The sequence below is a fragment of the Lutra lutra genome, chromosome 10 (assembly GCF_902655055.1).
Source record: "Lutra lutra chromosome 10, mLutLut1.2, whole genome shotgun sequence".
Classification (NCBI taxonomy): Eukaryota; Metazoa; Chordata; class Mammalia; order Carnivora; family Mustelidae; genus Lutra; species Lutra lutra.
In genome coordinates this window covers 59689708-59710331 of record NC_062287.1, presented here as the reverse complement: position 1 = coordinate 59710331, position 20624 = coordinate 59689708, and the positions used below count along the sequence as shown (strand labels likewise).

Below are 20624 nucleotides of genomic sequence, written 5' to 3'. Positions count from 1 at the left end.
TCCCCAAACATGGGCATTTTTGTCTGTTTCTGTTTGTTCCTGTTTCACAGCAGTTTTTCTTGCTGTCTTCATTCCCAGAGTGTGTAATAATACTCAGGATCTGAAGGCTTGAGCTCAACCATTCAGACATCAACTTCAATATGGCATTCTCTTACCCACATATACCACTCATCAGTTATCATATTCTGATATTTTCCTCATGGAGTGTAACCTCCACAAAAGGATCTGATCTGTGCATTTCTTTGCTACCAGTGCCTGGAGGATGGTTTTGTCACACAGTAACATGACATTAAACTTAATGTCCCATACTTCCCATACTCAGTTAATTCCCATACTCAGTTAGTTAATTCATAACTACTGAACTGTTGTTGAATTAAGTACAATTGAATAGACAAGGAATCTTTTTATGGAAATGAATGGTTAAGGGGACTTATATGCCCCTGTGATAATATGAAATGATACACGAGTTATCTTTTTGTATTTTCAAATGCAGTATTTTATATGATGTTACAAATTTGATTACTCTGGTCCTAGTAAATACACTTTATTATTTGAATTGTTTTTAACATAAGGGACTTCTAGAACTGAATCTCTGTATTTTCAGCATCTGGTTGTGCTGCTTCCTCTTCAGAAATAGTGACAAAAAGCAAAGGGAAAAGCAACATGCCTCCTCTCAACACTTCTCTTCCCTCTCCTGTCACTTTCCTGCTGATGGGCATCCCAGGACTAGAGCACCTGCATGTCTGGATTGGGATTCCCTTCTGCTCCATGTATGTGGTGGCTGTGGTGGGGAATGTGACCATCCTGGCTGTGGTGAGGGCAGAGCGAAGCCTCCATGAGCCTATGTTCCTCTTTCTCTGCATGCTCTCCATCACCGACCTGGTCCTCTCCACATCCACCCTGCCGCGAATGCTCTGTCTCTTCTGGCTCGGAGCCCATGACATTGCCTTTGATGCCTGCCTGACCCAAATGTTCTTCATCCATAGCTTTACTACCATGAAATCGGGCTTTTTCCTGGCCATGGCCTTTGACCGTTACATGGCCATTTGTGACCCACTGCGCCATACCACCATTCTCACTCATGCTCGCATCACCATAATGGGTATTATTGTGGTGATTCGGGGCATAGCCTTCTTTTCTCCACATCCCATCCTGCTCAAACAGCTGCCCTATTGCAGAACATGAATCATTGCCCATACCTACTGTGAGTTTATGGCTGTGGTGAAGCTGGTGTGTGTGGACACAGGAACCACCACACGCTATAGCCTCAGTGTGGCTTCTATCATTGGCTCGTGTGATGGCATTCTCACTGTTGTATCCTATGTCTTCATCCTCCACTCTGTATTCCGCCTGCCATCCCGAGAAGCTGGCTTTAAGGCTTTGGGCACATGTGGATCACATGTCTGTGTTATTCTTGTGTTCTATTCCACAGCTGGTTTTTCCATTTTCACTCACCGTTTTGGGAAGAATGTGCCTGCACATATCCATATTTTTATTGCAAATATGTACCTTTTGGTGCCCCCTTTCCTCAACCCCATAGTGTATGGAGTAAGGACCAAGAAAATATGGGAACATGTTCTTAGAGCACTAAGGATCAAAGTCTCCTGATTTTAGTTGAATCAATAAAAGAAATGTCTCAAGCTATACAGAAATACAAGATATGATGTAGAGAAAATAATTAACTGTTCTTACTCCTACAAGCTGAATTAGATTTGCCACCTAAAGGCTGTTCTTTACCAGGTGTCTAGAATTTCTGAGAATACTAACTCAACAAATTATTTTAACTTTTTCATTTAGTAAATATTGGTGATGAATTTGTTCATCTCATTTTGAATATGTATCTTTCAGGAAGAGTTACAATCGGGAATAAACAGTATGTTGAAGGAGAAAAAAAACTATGGAGAAACTTGGCGGGGGAGGATAGGAAGTGTTCTCTGAGATCTATATGTTGAATTTTATAGAGTAGTTAGTTTGAAAGAATATTGACATATATATATGTATATACATATATATATATATGGTTGTGATTTTTAAAAACAGGTAAGAAATGTAGCATCTCTAGTCTAGTAGTATCAATGGAAGTCTCAAGGTACATGAGTAGACTAATAATACAGAAAGATTTTAAATGTAATTAAGAAGAAATGATCACCTAGTCAAGGAAAACAAAAATATAAAAATTAAAATTAAATCCTTTAACACAGATTTGCATGAAGGTGACAACATTGGTATTAGAGCTTGTATGGTTTCTAGAGCAATTTTGATTGAAACAAGGGGTACTCCATAAAGCAATAGCCTCGATTCTACTGACTCCTAAAGTGTAGCTCATGTCTTTCAAATTTAAGTTAGTAGTTAAAATGGGCGCCTGGGTGGCTCAGTGGGTTAAGCCGCTGCCTTCGGCTCAGGTCATGATCTCAGGGTCCTGGGATCGAGTCCCGCATCGGGCTCTCTGCTCAGCAGGGAGCCTGCTTCCCTCTCTCTCTCTCTGCCTGCCTCTCCATCTACTTGTGATCTCTCTCTGTGAAATAAATAAATAAAATCTTTAAAAAAAAAAAAAAAAAAAAAAAAAAAAAAAAAAGTTAGTAGTTAAAATTACCAGACTACCAGGCTACCATGTGCATTGAATCTTCCTCATTGATTAGTTGACCTCAAACCTAATATTAAGACAAAAAATATGAAATCTCTTATTAACAAAGTAAAATATTTCCCCTTTTTATTGCCTCAATACCTACTACTAGCTTCCTTTTTTGTTCATTTTCCTCAGCTTTCACTAGTTTCCCTGCTATGTGTTTCTCATCTTTTATAAATATTATCTAAGAACTATGGGACATTTCTTTTCCTGGCAGCCATCTGAAAAAGGATGTCTGATTGCTGTGAAACTTTTTCTCACTCCTTCCTTATTTATCCCAGGAACTTAAATCCACAGCTAAACCCAAAGACTGACAATCTCTGCATTCACCAATGCTCAGTACATAATGTAACTATAAGTAGAATACAAATTTTTCTGTTTTGGAAAACTATATACATTTGTTGTGATTACCTTGAAATAAAGAATTAAGATTTGGAGCAATTTGGGGCGCCTGGGTGGCTCAGTGGGTTAAGCCGCTGCCTTCGGCTCAGGTCATGATCTCAGGGTCCTGGGATCGAGTCCCACATCGGGCTCTCTGCTCAGCAAGAAGCCTGCTTCCCTCTCTCTCTCTCTCTCTCTCTCTGCCTTCCTCTCTGTCTACTTGTGATCTCTCTCTGTCAAATAAATAAATAAAATCTTTAAAAAAAAAGATTTGGAGCAATTTGAGGGCTATACTAATAAGTTTAGTTTGGATATGACTTAAGAGTCATGTAGAATATTAAATTGTATATAACCTCAGGGAGAAGGTCATGGTTAAGGTAAATATTCACGTATCTTGAACATGTTAGTGGTGATGATGATCTAGTCTATTATGAGTAAATTCACTCAGGCAGCAGTTGCATAATGAAGAAAATAGACAGTCTGAAAAATGCTGAAATTTTTGCTCCATGCCCATCACCTACATTTGTCTGAAATATTCTTCATTTGCAGCTGTTGTCCCGGGTTAATTACCAAGTGTGCCCTTTTACAATCGTTTCTTTTTTTCTCAGATATTGTGTGTTCTCTTTGTCATCAAGACACCAATGATTGTTAAATGTTTAACACATTTTAGACTATTGCATGTGTAATGTATGAATGTATTTTTGAGGTGCAATAAAATACAGTGAAATTACAGACCTTAAATGGACAGTTAGGTAAGCTTGAACAAACGTATGGTCAAGGTAACCCACTTCACAATCATAGTATAAGACATTTTCATCACCTCCAAGAAATGCCCCCACTTTTCTATTTTGAAAGTGTACTATTGGGGAAATGTATACTTTTTTTTTAGTTTAATTTTATTTTTTCAGTGTTCCAAGATTCATTGTTTATGCACCACACGCAGTGCTGCATGCAATACATGCCCTCCTTAATACCCACCACCAGGCCCTCCCAACCCCCTACCCCCTCCCCTCCAAAACCCTGTTTCTCAGAATCCACAGACTCTCATACTTGTCTCCCCCTCCAATTTCCCTCAACTCACTTCTCTCCTTCACGCAATGTCCTCTGTGTTATTCCTTATGCTCCACAAGTAAATGAAATATTTTATATCAAAAATTAAGCAATAAAAAAAGAAAGAAAGTCAAAATACTATTCTGGTCAAAAACAAAAACAAAACCCACAATGGGTATTTTCTGAGTCTTTATTTGAATACTTGGAAGATATTTCTCTTGGGACACCTGGGTGGCTCAATTGGTTAAACATCTGCCTTCTGCTCTGGTTCTGAAATGGCTCCTTGCTCATTGAGGAGCCTCCTTCCCTCTCTGCTGGCTGGTCCCCCTGCTTTAGCACTCTCTGTGTCTCCTCCAACAAATAAATAAATAAAAATCTTTGAATCTCAGAGTCATCCTAATCTCTGAGAAAAGACTCTAAATTACCTTTGTCTTATTTGAAGAATCTTTGTCCCAACTGTAGTATGCAAACTAGTCTGAAGCCCTTAAGGAAATTCCAACTTTAATAATATGTGACTAAGAGAAATAAATTCAATTTTTGTTAATTGCGTCTAAAGTCTTTTTTTTTAGGGAGAAGGGGCAGAGAAAGAATCTTAAGCAGGCTCCACCCCCAGCACAGAGCCTTATGTGGGGCTCTATCTCATAACCCTGAGATGATTACCTGAGCTGAAATCAAGAGTCAGAAGTATAAGGCACTGAGCCGTCCAGGCACCGTTACCTGCTTCTGATGTTAATTGAAATTTAGGATTGGCCATCTGTATGTTTTAATTTCCATGGAGACTACTAATAAATATTAGAAAATATAATGACTAAATTAATAGAGGGTAACATGGAATAATGAAAATAATAAATCTAGAAAATGCAAAAAAGAAAAGAAAACTTAACTGTCAATTTAAAATACAACATAAAAAGAGCAAAAGCAAATCCAAGCATCCAAACAATTACTTTCAATGTAAAAGACTATGGTTATAAATCAGGTTAAAAATAATCATATTCTGTACAAAAGTAGTACAAAAAATATACAGAGATGTTGAAGTATATGAATGGGGAAAACTAATTCTATGCAAAATTTTTAAAGACAAGAATATGTTATTTTTCAGATCATAACAGTACAGATCTTGATTGGCACTTGCTCAAATTTATCCAAAATTATTTTGGAAGCATAAGTTCCAAGACATTTCATTGGTCACAAATGTCAATAGGCCCCATATGTGAAATCTGACATTTAAAAAATCTCACTTTTAATGTTTCATAATATATATTTTTATTATTCATGGCCATGTTTTAAAATAATACACACTTTTTATTTTATGTCTTCAAAATGTACATCTTAGTGACTTGATGTACATCTTTATTGTGAAATAATTGCTACAATCAAGCTAATGAACATACCCATTACTTTACATATTTACCTTTCTTTTGTATGTGGTGAGGATACTTAGGATCTATCCTTTTAGCAGATTTCAAATGTACAGTACAGTATTGTTATCCATAGTTATCATGCTATATATTAGATGTCAGGATGTATACATTTTGCATAACTGAAATTTTGTACCCCTTATCCAACATCTCTCCATTTTTCTTTTCCCTCACTCCTTGACAACCACCATTCTCTGCTTCCATTTTATTTTTTTAACTTTACTGAGAAGTCATTGACAAATAAAATTGTATATATTTAAAGTGTGTAACGATGCTTTGGTTTACATACACATAAAATGTGCAATGATTAGTAAAATCAAGATAACTAACGCATCCAGCACCTCACGTAATTAACACGCGTGTGTGTGTGTGTGTGTGTAAGTGTTCTTGAGTAGGTCTTAAGATCTACTCTCAGTAACTTTCAGTCCACAGTACAGTATTATTATTATTATATATTATTAACCGTATTATTAACTATACTCACCAAGATGTACATTAGATTCCCAGAACCTATTTTTCTTATCTGAAAATCTGAACCCTTTGAACTATAGCACCTGTTTCCCCCTGCCTGTTATTTCTGAAATCCAGTGTTCTATTTATTCTGTTTTGTTTCTATGAAACCTTTTTTTGTTTTTTTTCTTTTTTTTAGATTCCACATGTAAGTTAGATATTCAGTATTTGTCTTTTTGGAACCTACATTTTGTTCTAATGAAAAACATCCTTGATACTCACTGTAAGTGCATTTCCATATTTTTAGTGAAAATTAGTAAAAAAATATTAATATTGTAGCATTCTTGTGCTAAACAAGAGCTTTTAATTCTTATTCACATCAGTCTTTCAGAAGCAAAATGTTGGAACTTTTTAAATTGCAGTCATATTTTCTGAGTGAAGTATTGTTTGCCTTAGAGATGACATTCTCATTACTATTTGATACACCAATTGATAACCAGTCAACATAGTTCACTAACAACCTGATAGGTACACTTCACAGTTATTCCAGAATCATATAGTGTAGTGTCTCACTGTACACAAGACATGAAATTACTGTATGAATCTTTCTATATCCCAAAACAATGGTTGCATATTTTCATTAGTAATAAACAAAATAGTGTTGGGTTGAGATAACAATGGCCATTTGATAATGAAAGAAATTTCAAGCAACCAAAATTTTCAAAACTTACATGCAACTAATAATTACTTCAAAAATATTAAAACATTCATAGAGTTGTGGAAATAAACAAGTGGGAACAAGCAGATATATTTTATTTAGAACTTGCTGTAGCAATAGTATTGGCTATCATTGTTTCCCTTTTGCTGAGATTCAAAGGCCACCAGAGAGTGGGAAAGTTTTATAGGGAATAAAAGGGAAGGCTTGAGGTATGTTCTGACTCGAGGTTGTCAACATGTGGAAACTGGAAGTGGGCTAACTAGCCCTCAAGAGACCTTTGGGAAATAATAATGTCCTTATTTATTATCTTAAGGGATAATAAATAATAATTGCTAAACCTAAGAGTAATTTAGGTCTTATAGTTTGGGAAGAGGCCCAGTATCCCAGAGGACCACTGGTTTCTCTATAGTTGACACCCATAAATCCAGTGGGATTTACAGTTGGATGTAATTCCAGCTCCCGTTCACTGAGCACACGTCTTAGCATCTCCTCCCTATAGAAGCTGACTTTGGATGACTCTCAGCTTTTAATTTGGGTGAGTTAAGATAGAGACACAGGACAGAGAAAGAGAGGAAAGGGCTACATTCAAACATTTGCATTTATAGAATTATCAGATCCTCAAAAAAGTAATGTTCGCCTCTTCAAATACACTTAGTAAAGTTAAGAATAAAGATCACAGACATGTAATATACTGGAATGAACTTTTGTTCCACAACTGATATAAATATACTCTTGATTAGTTCTGAAGTAGAGGGAGCATAAGGTCATAGATACTCCAAATTAGGATTAAAATAGCATTAAAGCTGCTTGACCAGGACAGGCTTTGAGATCAGAGACAGCTGTGAGCAAAGAACAGCCAGTTTCCTCCCATTCAGCATTAGTTAGGGCAATTTTTGTGGGAGGAAGAATATTTTGGAGTAAGGTTAAAAAAAAGTGTCTGTTTATTAAGGGGGATCAAAAAACAAGCTGTAGCCAGTCTTTTCTCTATATATCCTTTATTTTCAAAATACTCCCAACCTCTACCTCCCTTAGTCACATTAACTGTTGTAATATTTGATGTAGTTAATCTTCATACTAATTAATCTGCACAGATAAGAGAGTACAAAGTAAAGAAAGACTTCCATAGTAGAACTTTGTGGGATGTAAACATTCCTCCTAATGGGTTTTCTAAAAGAAGAGAGTTGAGGGGTGCCTTAATGGCTCAGTCAGTTAAGCATCTGCCTTCAGCTCAGGTCATGGTCCCAGGGTCCTGGGATCAAGCCCCATGTAAGGATTCCTGCTCAGCAGGGAGTCTGCTTCTCCCTCTCCCTCCACTGCTCCCCTGCTATTCTCTCTCTCTTTCAAACAAATAAAATTCTTTAAAAATATAAATAAGAGAGTTGACATCTCTGTATACCATCTCCACATTCAGATTTTGATTTCCAGCCTAATAATTCTAAAAAAAAAAAATGGTGAGTGTATTTTAATAGGTATGACAGTGTTTTGTTTGTGCTTTAAAATATAAGCTTATTTAAATATATCCATGCATGTTTGAATACACTTATGTGAGCATTAATGCAGTGTGCTTGAATGAAGCTTAATGTTGTATTAAAAAAATTGAAGTGTCCCTTTGTACTTGCATCTCTGCATATAGGATACCATAATTTATGACAATACAAGAGAAAATGTCACATGTAAAATATCTGCTTGTTTGCCTTTTTTAGGCATATGTGAATACTGATAGCTAGGTCTTCTCTCAATGAATTTGTTAGTTTAAAAAGTGTTGGGAGAAAGAGGAACCCTCTTTTACACTGTTGGTGGTGATTTGAGGTGGTACAGCCACTTTGGAAAACAGTGTGGAAGTTCCTCAAAAAGTTAAAAATAGAGCTATAATATGATCCAGCAATTGCATTACGGGGTATTTATCCCAAAGATACATATGTAGTGAAAAGAAGGGGCACATGTCCCCCAATGTTCACAGCAGCAATGTCCATAATAGCCAAACTGTGGAAAGAGGAAAGACGTCCTTCAGCAGATGAATGGATAAAGAAGATGTGGTCCATACATATAAAGGAATATTACTCAGCTATATGAAAGGATGAATATCCAACTTTTGCATCAACATGGACAGAAATGGAGGAAATTATGCTAAGTGAAATAAGTCAAGTAGAGAAATTCAGTTATCATATGGTTTCATTTATTTGTGTAGCATAAGGAATAGTATGGAGGACATTAGGAAAAGGAAGGGAAAAATGAAGGGGGAGATCAGAGGGGGAGATGAACCTAAGAGACTATGGACTTTGGGGAACAAACTGAGGGTTGTAGAGGGAAGGGGGGTTGGAGGGATGGGTTATCCCAGTGATGGGTATTAAAGAGGGAAATTGGAGGGGCAGAGAAACCATGAGAGACCAGGGACTGAGAAACAAACTTGAGGGTTTTGGAGGGGAGGGGGTGGGGTTTAAGTGAGCCTTATGTTGGTTATTAAGGAGGGCATGTATTGCATGGAGTACTGGGCATGGAGCATAAACAATGAATCTTGGAACCCTGACAAAATAAAATTAAATTTTAAAAAGAAGAAAAATAAAGAGTGGGTCAGATGGTGAATTCAGAAAGTGGTATTGAATTTTCTTGTACACGGATGTTACCAAGTTGGGTTTTTTCTGTTTTTTTGTTTTGTTTTGTTTTGTTTTTAGTTGGAACAAATTTGTAAAATTCATGACTTGACTGAGAATAAGTGCTTTGTGTTGGGTTATGTAGCTTTGTCTAGTGTCACTAAGTTTTTTTTCACTCTAAACTACAACCTTGATGTTTTCTAATGTGATGTTTTAGGGTATTTTAGATTTGTTTTCTCATTTGTTGCCAGATTTGCTTGTGATGATCTTGCCAGAAAACTTTTGCCCTAAAAAGGAGGCTTCCTTCCAGAAAAGACAGAGAGCAGCAGTACGATGGGACCAGCCAATAAATCTCAAAAATCTCCAGAAACCTTCCTGCTGATGGGCATCCCAGGACTAGAGCACCTGCATGTCTGGATTGGGATTCCCTTCTGCTCCATGTATGTGGTGGCTGTGGTGGGGAATGTGACCATCCTGGCTGTGGTGAGGGCAGAGCGAAGCCTCCATGAGCCTATGTTCCTCTTTCTCTGCATGCTCTCCATCACCGACCTGGTCCTCTCCACATCCACCCTGCCGCGAATGCTCTGTCTCTTCTGGCTCGGAGCCCATGACATTGCCTTTGATGCCTGCCTGACCCAAATGTTCTTCATTCACAGTTTTACTGCTATGGAATCAGGCTTTTTCCTGGCCATGGCCTTTGACCGTTACGTGGCCATTTGTGACCCACTGCGCCATACCACAATTCTCACCCATTCTCGCATTGCCAGAATGGGAGCTTCTGTGGTACTCCGGGGAGTGGTCTTCTTTTCTCCACATCCCATCCTGCTCAGGCAGCTGCCGTACTGCAGGACTCGAATCATTGCCCACACCTACTGTGAGTTCATGGCTGTGGTGAAGCTGGCGTGTGTGGACACAGGAGTTACCAAACGTTACAGCCTCAGTGTGGCCTCTGTCATTGGTTCCTGTGACGGCTTTTTCATTGCTGTCTCTTATGTCCTAATCCTCCGTGTGGTCTTTCGCCTTCCATCATGGGAAGCAAGTTTTAAAGCTCTAGGTACCTGTGGCTCCCATGTCTGTGTCATCCTTGTTTTCTACTCCACAGCTGTTTTTACCTTCCTCACTCACCGCTTTGGCCACAATGTGGCTCCCCAAATTCATATATTTATTGCCAATATGTACCTTCTGGTGCCACCTTTCCTTAACCCCATTGTTTATGGTATTAGGACCAAAAAAATTCGAGACCTTGTTCTTAGTTCTCTAAAGGTAAAAGTTACTTGACTATCCTGAACTTGTTTGCAAAGATACTATCATAATAGAAGGAAATTATGGAAATAATCGATTCCATTTTTTTAACAGGCATGAAAAATTACCTCCCTGAAACATTTTAGTGGGAAAGACTGACCACACATAATAGAAATTCCCTCACTGTAATGAAACTAGAGGACATGAGATATTTTGTGCACACCTGGATATTAGGGAGCTTATTCAAAACTTGTTGATTTGGAAAGAGATCCCCTTCTGCTTCTTGCTGCTACTGATCTTCTGTGTTGTAACTGAGACTAGTAGTTTATTTTAAAATAGGGAGTGATTGAAAATGTGAAGAAACCCATGGGAACCTCAGAAAATTCCACAGGAGGCATCAGCAATTGAAAAATTAATGAGTGCTATCAATATTCTACAGAAGAGGCAATGTAATAGGATTGATGTCCTTTTAATATAATAAATAATTGTGTTTTATTCACAAGAATGGACACACAGGACAGTTGTCAAACAGAAATGTGGAAAAGTTCAATATTGTAATAATGAAGCCCACAGAAGTTTAGGCATTGTATTGCTCATAGAATACTGTGTCTCCACCAAGAATGACTTGTGCCTGCTATTGTTTTGTTACTTGAACTAATTTTGGGTCTCTTTAAAAATAATCTCTGCCTTCATCACAGTGTCCTGAAAATAGAAACAACTTTATGCTTGATGCTACATACTTGGGAATTTGCCCAGAGCTTAGGCACAAGCCACTGAGTTAGATTCAGCTTTGCCCGTCTTCAGATATTACATGTCCTTGCTAAAGGAGGACGTCCATCGGTAAAATAACCGAATTAAAAAATATTGTGATTATGCTACTGGTGATAATTAAAGACAAAATCATTTAAAAAGATGTAAATATTTTACTGAAAAAAATCTGAGTATTTTCTCTTTAGAAAATATGACTCTTCACTTCTTGGCTTGTACAAAATGGAAGTTACCCCAGAGTCACTTAATAAATACATGCCAAATTTCATTGAATTGATGCTCTCTATTTGTGATTTATTACTTATAAAGTATTATTTGTACTTTCTTTTCTCTTTAATTTCCTTCTATTTAATATAGGAGCTTTTTATTTTTTTATTTTTTTTAAAGATTTTATTTATTTATTTGACAGACAGAGATCACAAGTAGGCAGAGAGGCAGGCAGAGAGAGAGGAGGAAGCAGGCTCCCCGCTGAGCAGAGAGCCCAATGCGGGGCTCGATCCCAGGACCCTGGAATCATGACCTGAGCCGAAGGTAGAGGCTTTAACCCACTGAGCCACCCAGGCGCCCCAATATAGGAGCTTTTTAGAGGTAAATATCAGGCCGCTTCTCTCCATTTCTCTTCCTTAGACTCTACTAAAATATCATTGTTCAGGGTTTTATCATTTCCCAGTTGGGCTTTATCAACAGTTGCCACTGATATTTTCAAGGCATTAGTTTTTAATTACTATGCCTAGCACATCTCTACATTGAGATCAGTCATCCTCCGAAAAGTTAAAAAATACACAAAATTTGTATGTCAGGACCCTGTAAGCACCAGGATAGCAAAGCAAAGCTTAACGAAATCCTTTTTCTGCTGTTTCTCTTCTCATTCTTATATATCCCTTGAACTCATTGTCCTGTTCATGAAGACTTCACCTTCATTCAAATAATAGATCTCTGGGGCACTTGGGTGGCTCAGTCAGTTAAGGGTCTGGCTCTTGATTTCAGCTCAGGTCAAGATCTCAGGGTGTGAGATCAAGTCCTGCATTGGGCTCTGCGTTCAGCAGAGAGTCTGCTTCCTTCTCTCCCTCCCTCTCCTTTAACCCAGTGTCTCTATGTCTTTCTCTCTCTAAGATAATGCGGAAAAATGAGAATGATAGTAGGGACAGATCTAAAGAGAAAAGAATGCCTAGGGAAATGTAAACTTTGAGACTATTGCCATTATATTGAATGTTTCCTGAAGACAAATTGGTAAGTCTGGACCTTCTTGCTGTATTTTTTTTTTTAATTTGGAGCATCATAAATCATGGAATTTAATTATAATGTATTCCTTGACCAGTATCAGAGCTGTTTACATGTTATGACTGGAAATAAGAACTAAGGAGTTAGTTACATACAAAATGTACAGAATGACAAATAGGAAATGTCCAACAATAACAAACACAAAACTAAATCTTCAAAGATTCTACATTAAATTCTAATCAAGAGAAAGAAGATATGCAACTTATTCATGTATTCATGCAGCAAAAATTTATTGATGGAGTGGCTAAAATGGGCTACACTGAGCTGGATTCTGAGGAGAGGTAGGCAAAACAAAGTCCATGTGTCAGGGACTTTCCAATCTGGTGCAGATGAAATGATCAAGCGATGCTCACATGCATAATTCCACTGGATATTAAGTGATGTCAAGTAGAAACAAAGATTTCTATAAGCACATATAACATGGGGTTTTGATATAGTCTAGAGCAATCAAGGAAGGTTTCCTTAAAAACGACATTTACTGGAATGCTGAATGGGAGTCAAGTAGTTGCGAAAAGGAAAAGAGGTCATGAAATGGAACTGGTGATGTTACAGGGAGAGAGAACAGGATGCATGAACATGTGTTGACCTTAAGATAGGAAGTGGTGTCATACACTTGAAGAACTAGATAAAGTCCATTTCATAGGTTGGAGGATGGAGAGTGAGGTGAAGAGCAGATGTGTGAGGCTGAGACAGTAGCAAGCAAGGGTGATAAGCCATACTGAGGATTCTCAATTTCAGTCTAAAAACGAGAAGACTATGAATGTTTTATGCATAGGAGTGATATATCAGGTTTGTGTTTTAAAAAGATCATTGTGTGTGCTCGCTTCAGCAGCACATATACTAAAAAGATCATTGTGGGTGTGCCCTGGTGCCTCAGTCAGTTAAGCAGTTGCCTTCAGCTCAGGTCATGATCCCGGGGTCCTGGGATCAAGTCCTGCATGGGGCTCCCGGCTCAGCGGGGAGTATGCTTCTCTCTCTCCCTCTGCCTCCTCCACTCACATTCTCTCTTTCTTTCAAATAAAAAAAAATTTTTTAACGTAAAAAGAGCATTGTGGTTACAGTGAGGAAAATGAGTTGAGACAAAGAATGGAATAAATGAATGCAAAAAAGATCTTTTAGTGGATTATAAAAGTTTTTTAGGTCAGTATGATAGTCAGTGTGACTGTTGCTTACACTTGCAGTGTTATTACTGGCCTAGAGTCTAGAGCAGATGCTTGATGAAGACCTGTGGAGGTAGGGACAGAATGTATGGATTTATTCATATGAAAATATTTGAAGACCTACCACTTGCCAGGCACTGGGGAATAATAGTAAATAAACAAGGCCTAGTCAGTGTCATTAAGATGTTTACACTTGACCACCTGCAAAATAGTTAACTGTTTCTCCCCTCTTTGCTATTTACTCTCAGATTGAGTTTGTGACTTCTGCCAAGTCTTTCCGAAACTCAGTGTCTTCTAAACCTAGCATTTTGTAATATTTTTTTCTAGAGTTCCTCTCTTGTTCCTACTTTAATCTTACCCTTATGTTCCTTTTTATATATCTTATTTACCAAACTATGGTCTCAATTTAGTCAATTAAGATTTTTCTTAATGCATACATTTTTTGAAGTATAATGTACAGTGTTGTATTAGTTTCAGGTGTACAATATAATGATTCAGTAATTATACCTTTCTCAGCACTCATCAAGATAAGTATGCCCTTAATCCCCCCCTTTTTTTTCCAGCTTCTTGTTGGATTTTACTTGCTTCCTTGAAATCAAGATTCTTAATTTTAGTTTAAGTTTTACTTATGGGGTCCCCAAAATCACTGGAAATGAAAATGGTTTAAACTAATGGTTTTGAAGCAAGCTAAAGCAATTTGTATGTGGTTATAGCAGTAAGCAGCTCTGCCCTCTGTTGCTGTACGAGTTCTTTAATTTCCATCCTAAGTGATTCTCCCATAGTCCTTATTCTTTCTCCCTCAGGTTCCTAATATATACCAACAGTTATATTTACAGTGCTCCTTAATTATCTGCTCTTATCCTCCCATGGTATCCTCAGTAATTGGCTCTAAGATGTGTTTCCCAGAATATCCAAGCTAGGTAAGGCATTTTCCCCAACAGAGAGGCCACTGAGGACCCAGAAGGACCAGAACCAACCAGCATAAATCTGCCTCCAGTTTAGACACTCCATCTTATTCTGGCCACCAACAGGTTTTCTTCATACTTGAAGCAGATGGATGCTTTGCTGGTTCCAGTCCTACTGTGACCAGACTCACAACCATCCACAGGTATTACTCTAGGAAAATGGAGAAAAGGATGAGGAAAGAGTAGAAAATCCTGGGATGCAAAATCATGTAAGGAAAGAGAGATTCTCAAATCTTTTAAACCACATACTACTATCACCATCTCTTGTAAGGCCATGATTGGGGTCACAGTCTTTAGAATTCCCAGTTACATTCTCTAGAAAATAATAGGTGCATTTCTAAATTGTATGCCTAAATCATCTCTACTTATAATTAATGTTGATGTGGCTGTTCCTGGCTAGCAACTGTTCCTGATCACTCAGACAAAACTTTACCATGTTGCTTAACACACTAATGTCCTGATGTCCCTGTCACATGGAGAAATTTTCATCTACATTATTACTCATAGATCATCATCCAATTTCTACATGGAAACTCCCACTGGTAGTGAGCCTCTGGTTTCACAAGGCTGTCTTTTCTGTGTGTATTTGTGATAGGTTCATTTCCCTTATTGAACTAAAATCTACCTATTAATTTTTTTTAGCATCCTTTATTTGGCCAGGTATCTATTTCTGGGGACACTACATTTTTTTTGTTCTCTAACAAATAATGAATCTAAAAATATTTGAGGATAAAATTGCTAGGGCCATTAAATATTCTTTTTTGCGATGTCAATTCAAGACTATTTATTATCCTAGTTAGAGTTCTTTCCAAGAATCAAACAAAAAGGACATTATTTTTTGAATATCTCAAAATTTTTACTTCATAGAAAAGGAAGAAAATTGCATTTATAGAACACCAAAGCATTTTGTATATTTTATACAATGTTGGACTTTAATGATGGATTTCATCCTCACTGCAAGCTTTGAAAAGTAAACCTCATCCCACTTTTGAGATGAGGAAATGAGGCTTAGAGACTTAAACAGCTTGGTCAAATCACTTAAGTGACAGGACTGAGATTGTATTCCAGACATGTATTATCCCAAAAACTTGGCTATTTTCACTGTACCAAGTTACCTTCCAGGCGGTCTGCCTATTTATCATTTGGCTGTGGTACTCTTCTTGCCAAATGCAGTTAATATATGAAATACTTAGATCTGAATAACTCATTTTATGATGCATAGATGATACAGATAGCCCACTCTATTTGGGGCTTTTAAATATTTAGAATAAATAAATCAGCAAAAAATAAATAAATAAATAAATAAATACAAATAACCCGAGTTCATTGACAACCAAAACAAAAAGGGTCACAGTATGATTACTATACTTTTATTTTTAGAGCAACTTTGTGTTATACTTTCTATCTCTTTATTTTCAGCTTATATAGAAATTTTTCTTCTGTGATTATCTTTTATAAATATGTAGTTGGAGTGTTTCTAATAAAATATGGAGTCTAAACCTTAATAGTGAAATTTAGTTTCATTCATAGTATAAGAAAAACTCTTCCTCCTTGGTTATTTTTGTATTTATTATACCCTTGTTTGATTTCTACTTCTAATGTATTCATTAAGTATACTCTTTGTGAATTTAATCAAATAACTTATAAATTTGTAAATATGCATTTTGATTCAAAATAGTTGCAGGTTAAAATATTTAACAAATACAATAGTCTTAATTTCTATAGAAATACATATTACCACTAATCTTAACTATATTCCCCACATAAATATGCATATACACAGAAGATTATTAATTTGCCTTTACGTTGGCCCACTCCCCAACCATGCCTTATTGAATAATCTGGAACTTCAATACTAAATTATTATCAATTGAGGCCTTTTGGACACCACATTTGTCACCCAAAATATTAGTTATTGCTCCAAAATAACATCATGCTTTTCAGGTATAAAATTGGCAGAATTCCTAGATTTTCTGTCAAAATCAAAACAAACAGTCCAGAGAAGAATCTCAAAGTACCAAGGCCAGACTCAAGAACCGAAGACTCTGGGATGATGAAATTCAAGTGCCTCAATTTTGAATTAAAACCATGCTTTGTAGCTTGTCCTTACCCCACCTCCTGCCTATAATGTTGGAAATGTTGGGTCTCCCATCAAATTGTGTTTCTGGGAAAAAGTCCTACAGGATTGTACACATTGGTTATTAAGTAGGATCAGAGCCACAGGAAAATCTAAAGTATGGAGTTTATATGTCTTTACTGAGCATTTATCCCTGAGACTGCTTCTGCAGAGAGAGTAGCCTAGAATTATCTCCCTCCACACTTTAAGTAGCCAAAGCATTTGTTTGATCATTAGTTTATATAATATAATTATGATTATCACTGTAAACTAGAATATACAGCATTTTAGGTCCAAAAGATGCAGTGGTTTCAAAGTGTCCTTTGTTTCTTTCTCCCTAGGAATCAGACTTTGAGGAGCTCAGGTTAGGGATGACTTCTTGCAACAACTCCATTCCTCCACCCCTGATATTTGTCCTGGCTGGAATTCCTGGCCTGGAATCTTACCATGGCTGGTTCTCTGTGCCTTTTTTCTTGGTATTTGTCATTACAATTATTGGGAATGCCATCATCTTATGCATCATCCGAGTGGAGAAGAGTCTTCACGAGCCCATGTTTCTCCTACTGGCCATGCTATCTCTTGTTGACCTGTCCCTTGTCAGTGTCACTGTGCCTCGCATGCTGGGTATCTTCTGGATGAATGCCAAAGAGATCAGCTTCAAAGCCTGCCTTACACAGATGTTTTTCATTTCTTCTTTTTATGTCATGGAGTCTGGGATCCTCTTAGCCATGGCTTTTGACAGATTTGTGGCTATCTGGTTCCCTCTGAGATATACAGCCATCCTTGCTAACAGCATACTTGGGAAGATGGCACTGGCTGTCCTGGCAAGGGCAGTGGCAGTGCTGACTCCAGCACCCATCCTGGCGAAAAGACTGGAAGGCTTCCAAACCCACATCATCGCTTACTCCCACTGTGCCTACATGGCTGTGGTGCAGATAGCTTGTGGAGATGTGTCCAACCACATTGTCTATGGCCTCATGGTTATTGTAGCATCTGTGGGATTTGATCTGTTTTTTATCATTCTGTCATATGGGCTGATCCTTCATGCTGTTTTTCAGATCCCCTCTTGGGAGGCACGGGGCAAAGCTCTCAGTACATGTGGCTCCCATCTTTGTATTATAGCCCTCTTTTATTCTCCTGTTGTCTTCTCTGTCCTGGCCCAGATTTTAGGCTACCATATGGCTCCCTATCTACAGATTATCATTGACAATCTCTATTTCCTTGTGCCTCCCATGGTCAACCCCTTGATTTATGGGGCCCGGACTAAGCAAATGCAGGAGCGGGTGCTGCGGATCTTCCACTGTCATAGAAATTGAGGCTGATATCTGAGGTGGATAGGACACCTATGATATGGAGCTGGAAATCTTCTTAGGCTAGAGGCAGAGATAATGTCTGCCAGATTTGAGGTTTCATGGGAACAGGAATAACCAAGGCAAGAGAAGGATTCGGTGTGGGAATGTAACTGGGGCATGTCCTCTCCATCAGAATGTAGTTGTCATTATGAAACCCATTATGAGCTATCTTTATCCTTTTCAGTCTAACCAGACAGTTCTTCTGACTAATAAAAGATTTTTAAAACGCACACTTTTTACTTTAAGAGTATATAATGCAAGAGAAAAAGTGAATGAAAAACAATTATGTATTCCAATTCAGAAATACCTGAAGTTTTATGATTTTTATGAGTACTATTTGAATGTTAAACACTTATTTCTTTAAATCATTTTATCTATACATATTGTATTATAAGTGGCACTTTCAACATTACCCAGAAGTTTCCTTCATCAAATCCATCAGTTCATTAGTTATATTGTTTGCTTTCTACCTTAACGAAGGTGACAGTTTTGTTTCCACCATCACAAAGCACAGATCGCTTTCTTCTCTAACACACAGTAACAATTTTGTTATTCTAGTTAAAGCCTTCATTAACAGTCTTACCAGTACCATTCAAGCTTCTGTCCATACACTCAAAGCCAGTGCTTCATGTTTTAGGTTTTTGTTATTGCAGAATCCAACCCTTAATTTTATTTTTTTCTTACATTTTAATTAATGTTGTGTAATAAAACACCCCAACACTTAAATGATATATTATGATTTTTTTTTTTTCCTCAAGGTTCTATGGATGGCCTGGACTCAGTTGTGTAGTTCTTACTTGGAGTCCTTCAAGCAGCTGCAGATAGGAATCCATGACTGGACACTCAAGCCTTCTCCTTTACTCCTAGGTTAGACACCTCAGTCTACATCTGCACCGACTCCTGTTCCATCAGATTAGAACCCAGGGGTTCTTACATGGCATGGAAATAGGAAAAGCTGTGATAACAGTTAAAGACTCTGCCAAGACCTGGCACAGATTGACTTCTGTTGTATTCATAGCAGTTGAAGGGTCTAAAACATATTCAAAGATATAGGAAAGAGTCTGTTCTTAACTGAGGAGAAGCAAGATCATATAACAGAAATGTGTCTGATACAGAAGACACGGTTATTAGCCATTCTTGAAAAATAGAATTTGCTACACTCAGCTTTCTTTCACTTTCATCATAAATGATTCTTTAGTTTCTATCTCTTCTCAAAAGTTCTATATTATGTTCCCAAACATTTATATCATTTCTCACTCATGATTATTTGCCACTGCTTCCCACATTAGCTCATGCACATCTAATTAGTCTACTCTCAATTTTGTGAATCTAGAGATTCCAAGGTAGCCAAAACACCTTGGCTTACATATACAGAAATTTATTGGGATTCATGAAAGCCCAGACACAAAAGCATACATCTCTTTCTAGTTGAGACAGCATGCCCTATTCTGCACCACAGCAGTCTTCCTCCCATAACTCAAGAGGTTAGCTTCTCTTCTGGTCCCTGCTCCACTGTGAAAAGACTCTCAACCCTAGGCTCGATTCCAGGGAGGTAAAAAGTTGGATTGGGTACAGATATGGGATGTAAGGTCATATAGAAGAAAGAAGTGCTCAGATATCCTCATTAATTAAATATGTCAACAATTCATCCATCAGTTCATACTTCTACTGAGTGAAAATAATTATCATTCCTCATAGCTCTGACTCAACCCAACCAGTAGTACTTAGAGCTGCTGTAATTTTCTTCTAATTCCATCTGCCACGTGAAGAATGCCCACCCTTATAGAGGATTATTCACTTGCTATTGGAAAATCTCCATTAATAGAGAGACCCCCCACATACAATGGCACTATGTGGCATAATTTACATAATTCACACTATGGCGATGTGTTTCCATAGAGTTTTAGCAATAGTGAACTAAAATTTACCTTCTTTCTATCACCCACTCCTGAAATATATAAACTCTGTTGGCCACAGAAGAAATAGATTTTTGTCTAACATATGCTCCTTATAATTAAAGACAGTTGCCAGAGTCTTGAAATTATCCTTTCAGAATGGTAAGAATTCTGGGGCGCCTGGGTGGCTCAGTGGGTTAAAACCTCTGCCTTCAGCTTAGGTCATGATCCCAGGGTCCTGGGATCGAGCCCCGCATCAGGCTCTCTGCTCGGCAGGGAGCCTGCATCCCCCTCTCTCTCTGTCTGCCTCTCTGCCTACTTGTGATCTCTCTCTCTCTCTCTCTCTCTGTCAAATATATAAAATCTTTAAAAAAAAGAATGATAAGAATTCTAAGTTGTTTAATAACATAAGTTGCTTTTAATTCTGGTTTGTATAGTTTATTTGGTTTACAGATGACTGACAAAGTTTTCCACCTTATAGAGAAGAAATAACGTTTGTACTTCTTAGTACCATTTAGGTACAAAACTAAATTATTCCATATAACTGTCCTATCACGATCACAAGATTTGTATTATTATTTTTTCATCAGATGAGGAAATTAAGGCATAAA

General features: G+C 37.5%; 3 protein-coding genes across 3 annotated transcripts; all 3 read left to right on the top strand.

The window, feature by feature from the left end:
- The first annotated feature begins 663 nt into the window (after positions 1-663).
- LOC125080126 (olfactory receptor 52M1-like) lies at positions 664-1608 on the top strand. The gene is given in 1 exon segment (XM_047693986.1): positions 664-1608. A coding segment is annotated over 1 exon segment (945 nt).
- A 7959-nt stretch (positions 1609-9567) lies between these two features.
- LOC125079614 (olfactory receptor 52M1-like) lies at positions 9568-10512 on the top strand. The gene has a single exon (XM_047693396.1). It carries the CDS (start codon positions 9568-9570, stop codon positions 10510-10512), a length of 945 nt encoding a protein of 314 aa, XP_047549352.1.
- Positions 10513-17137: 6625 nt separating this feature from the next.
- Positions 17138-18082, top strand: LOC125078258 (olfactory receptor 52B2-like). Its single transcript, XM_047690586.1, has one exon. The coding sequence runs from the start codon at positions 17138-17140 to the stop codon at positions 18080-18082; it is 945 nt and encodes a 314-aa protein (XP_047546542.1).
- The last annotated feature ends 2542 nt before the right edge of the window (positions 18083-20624 follow it).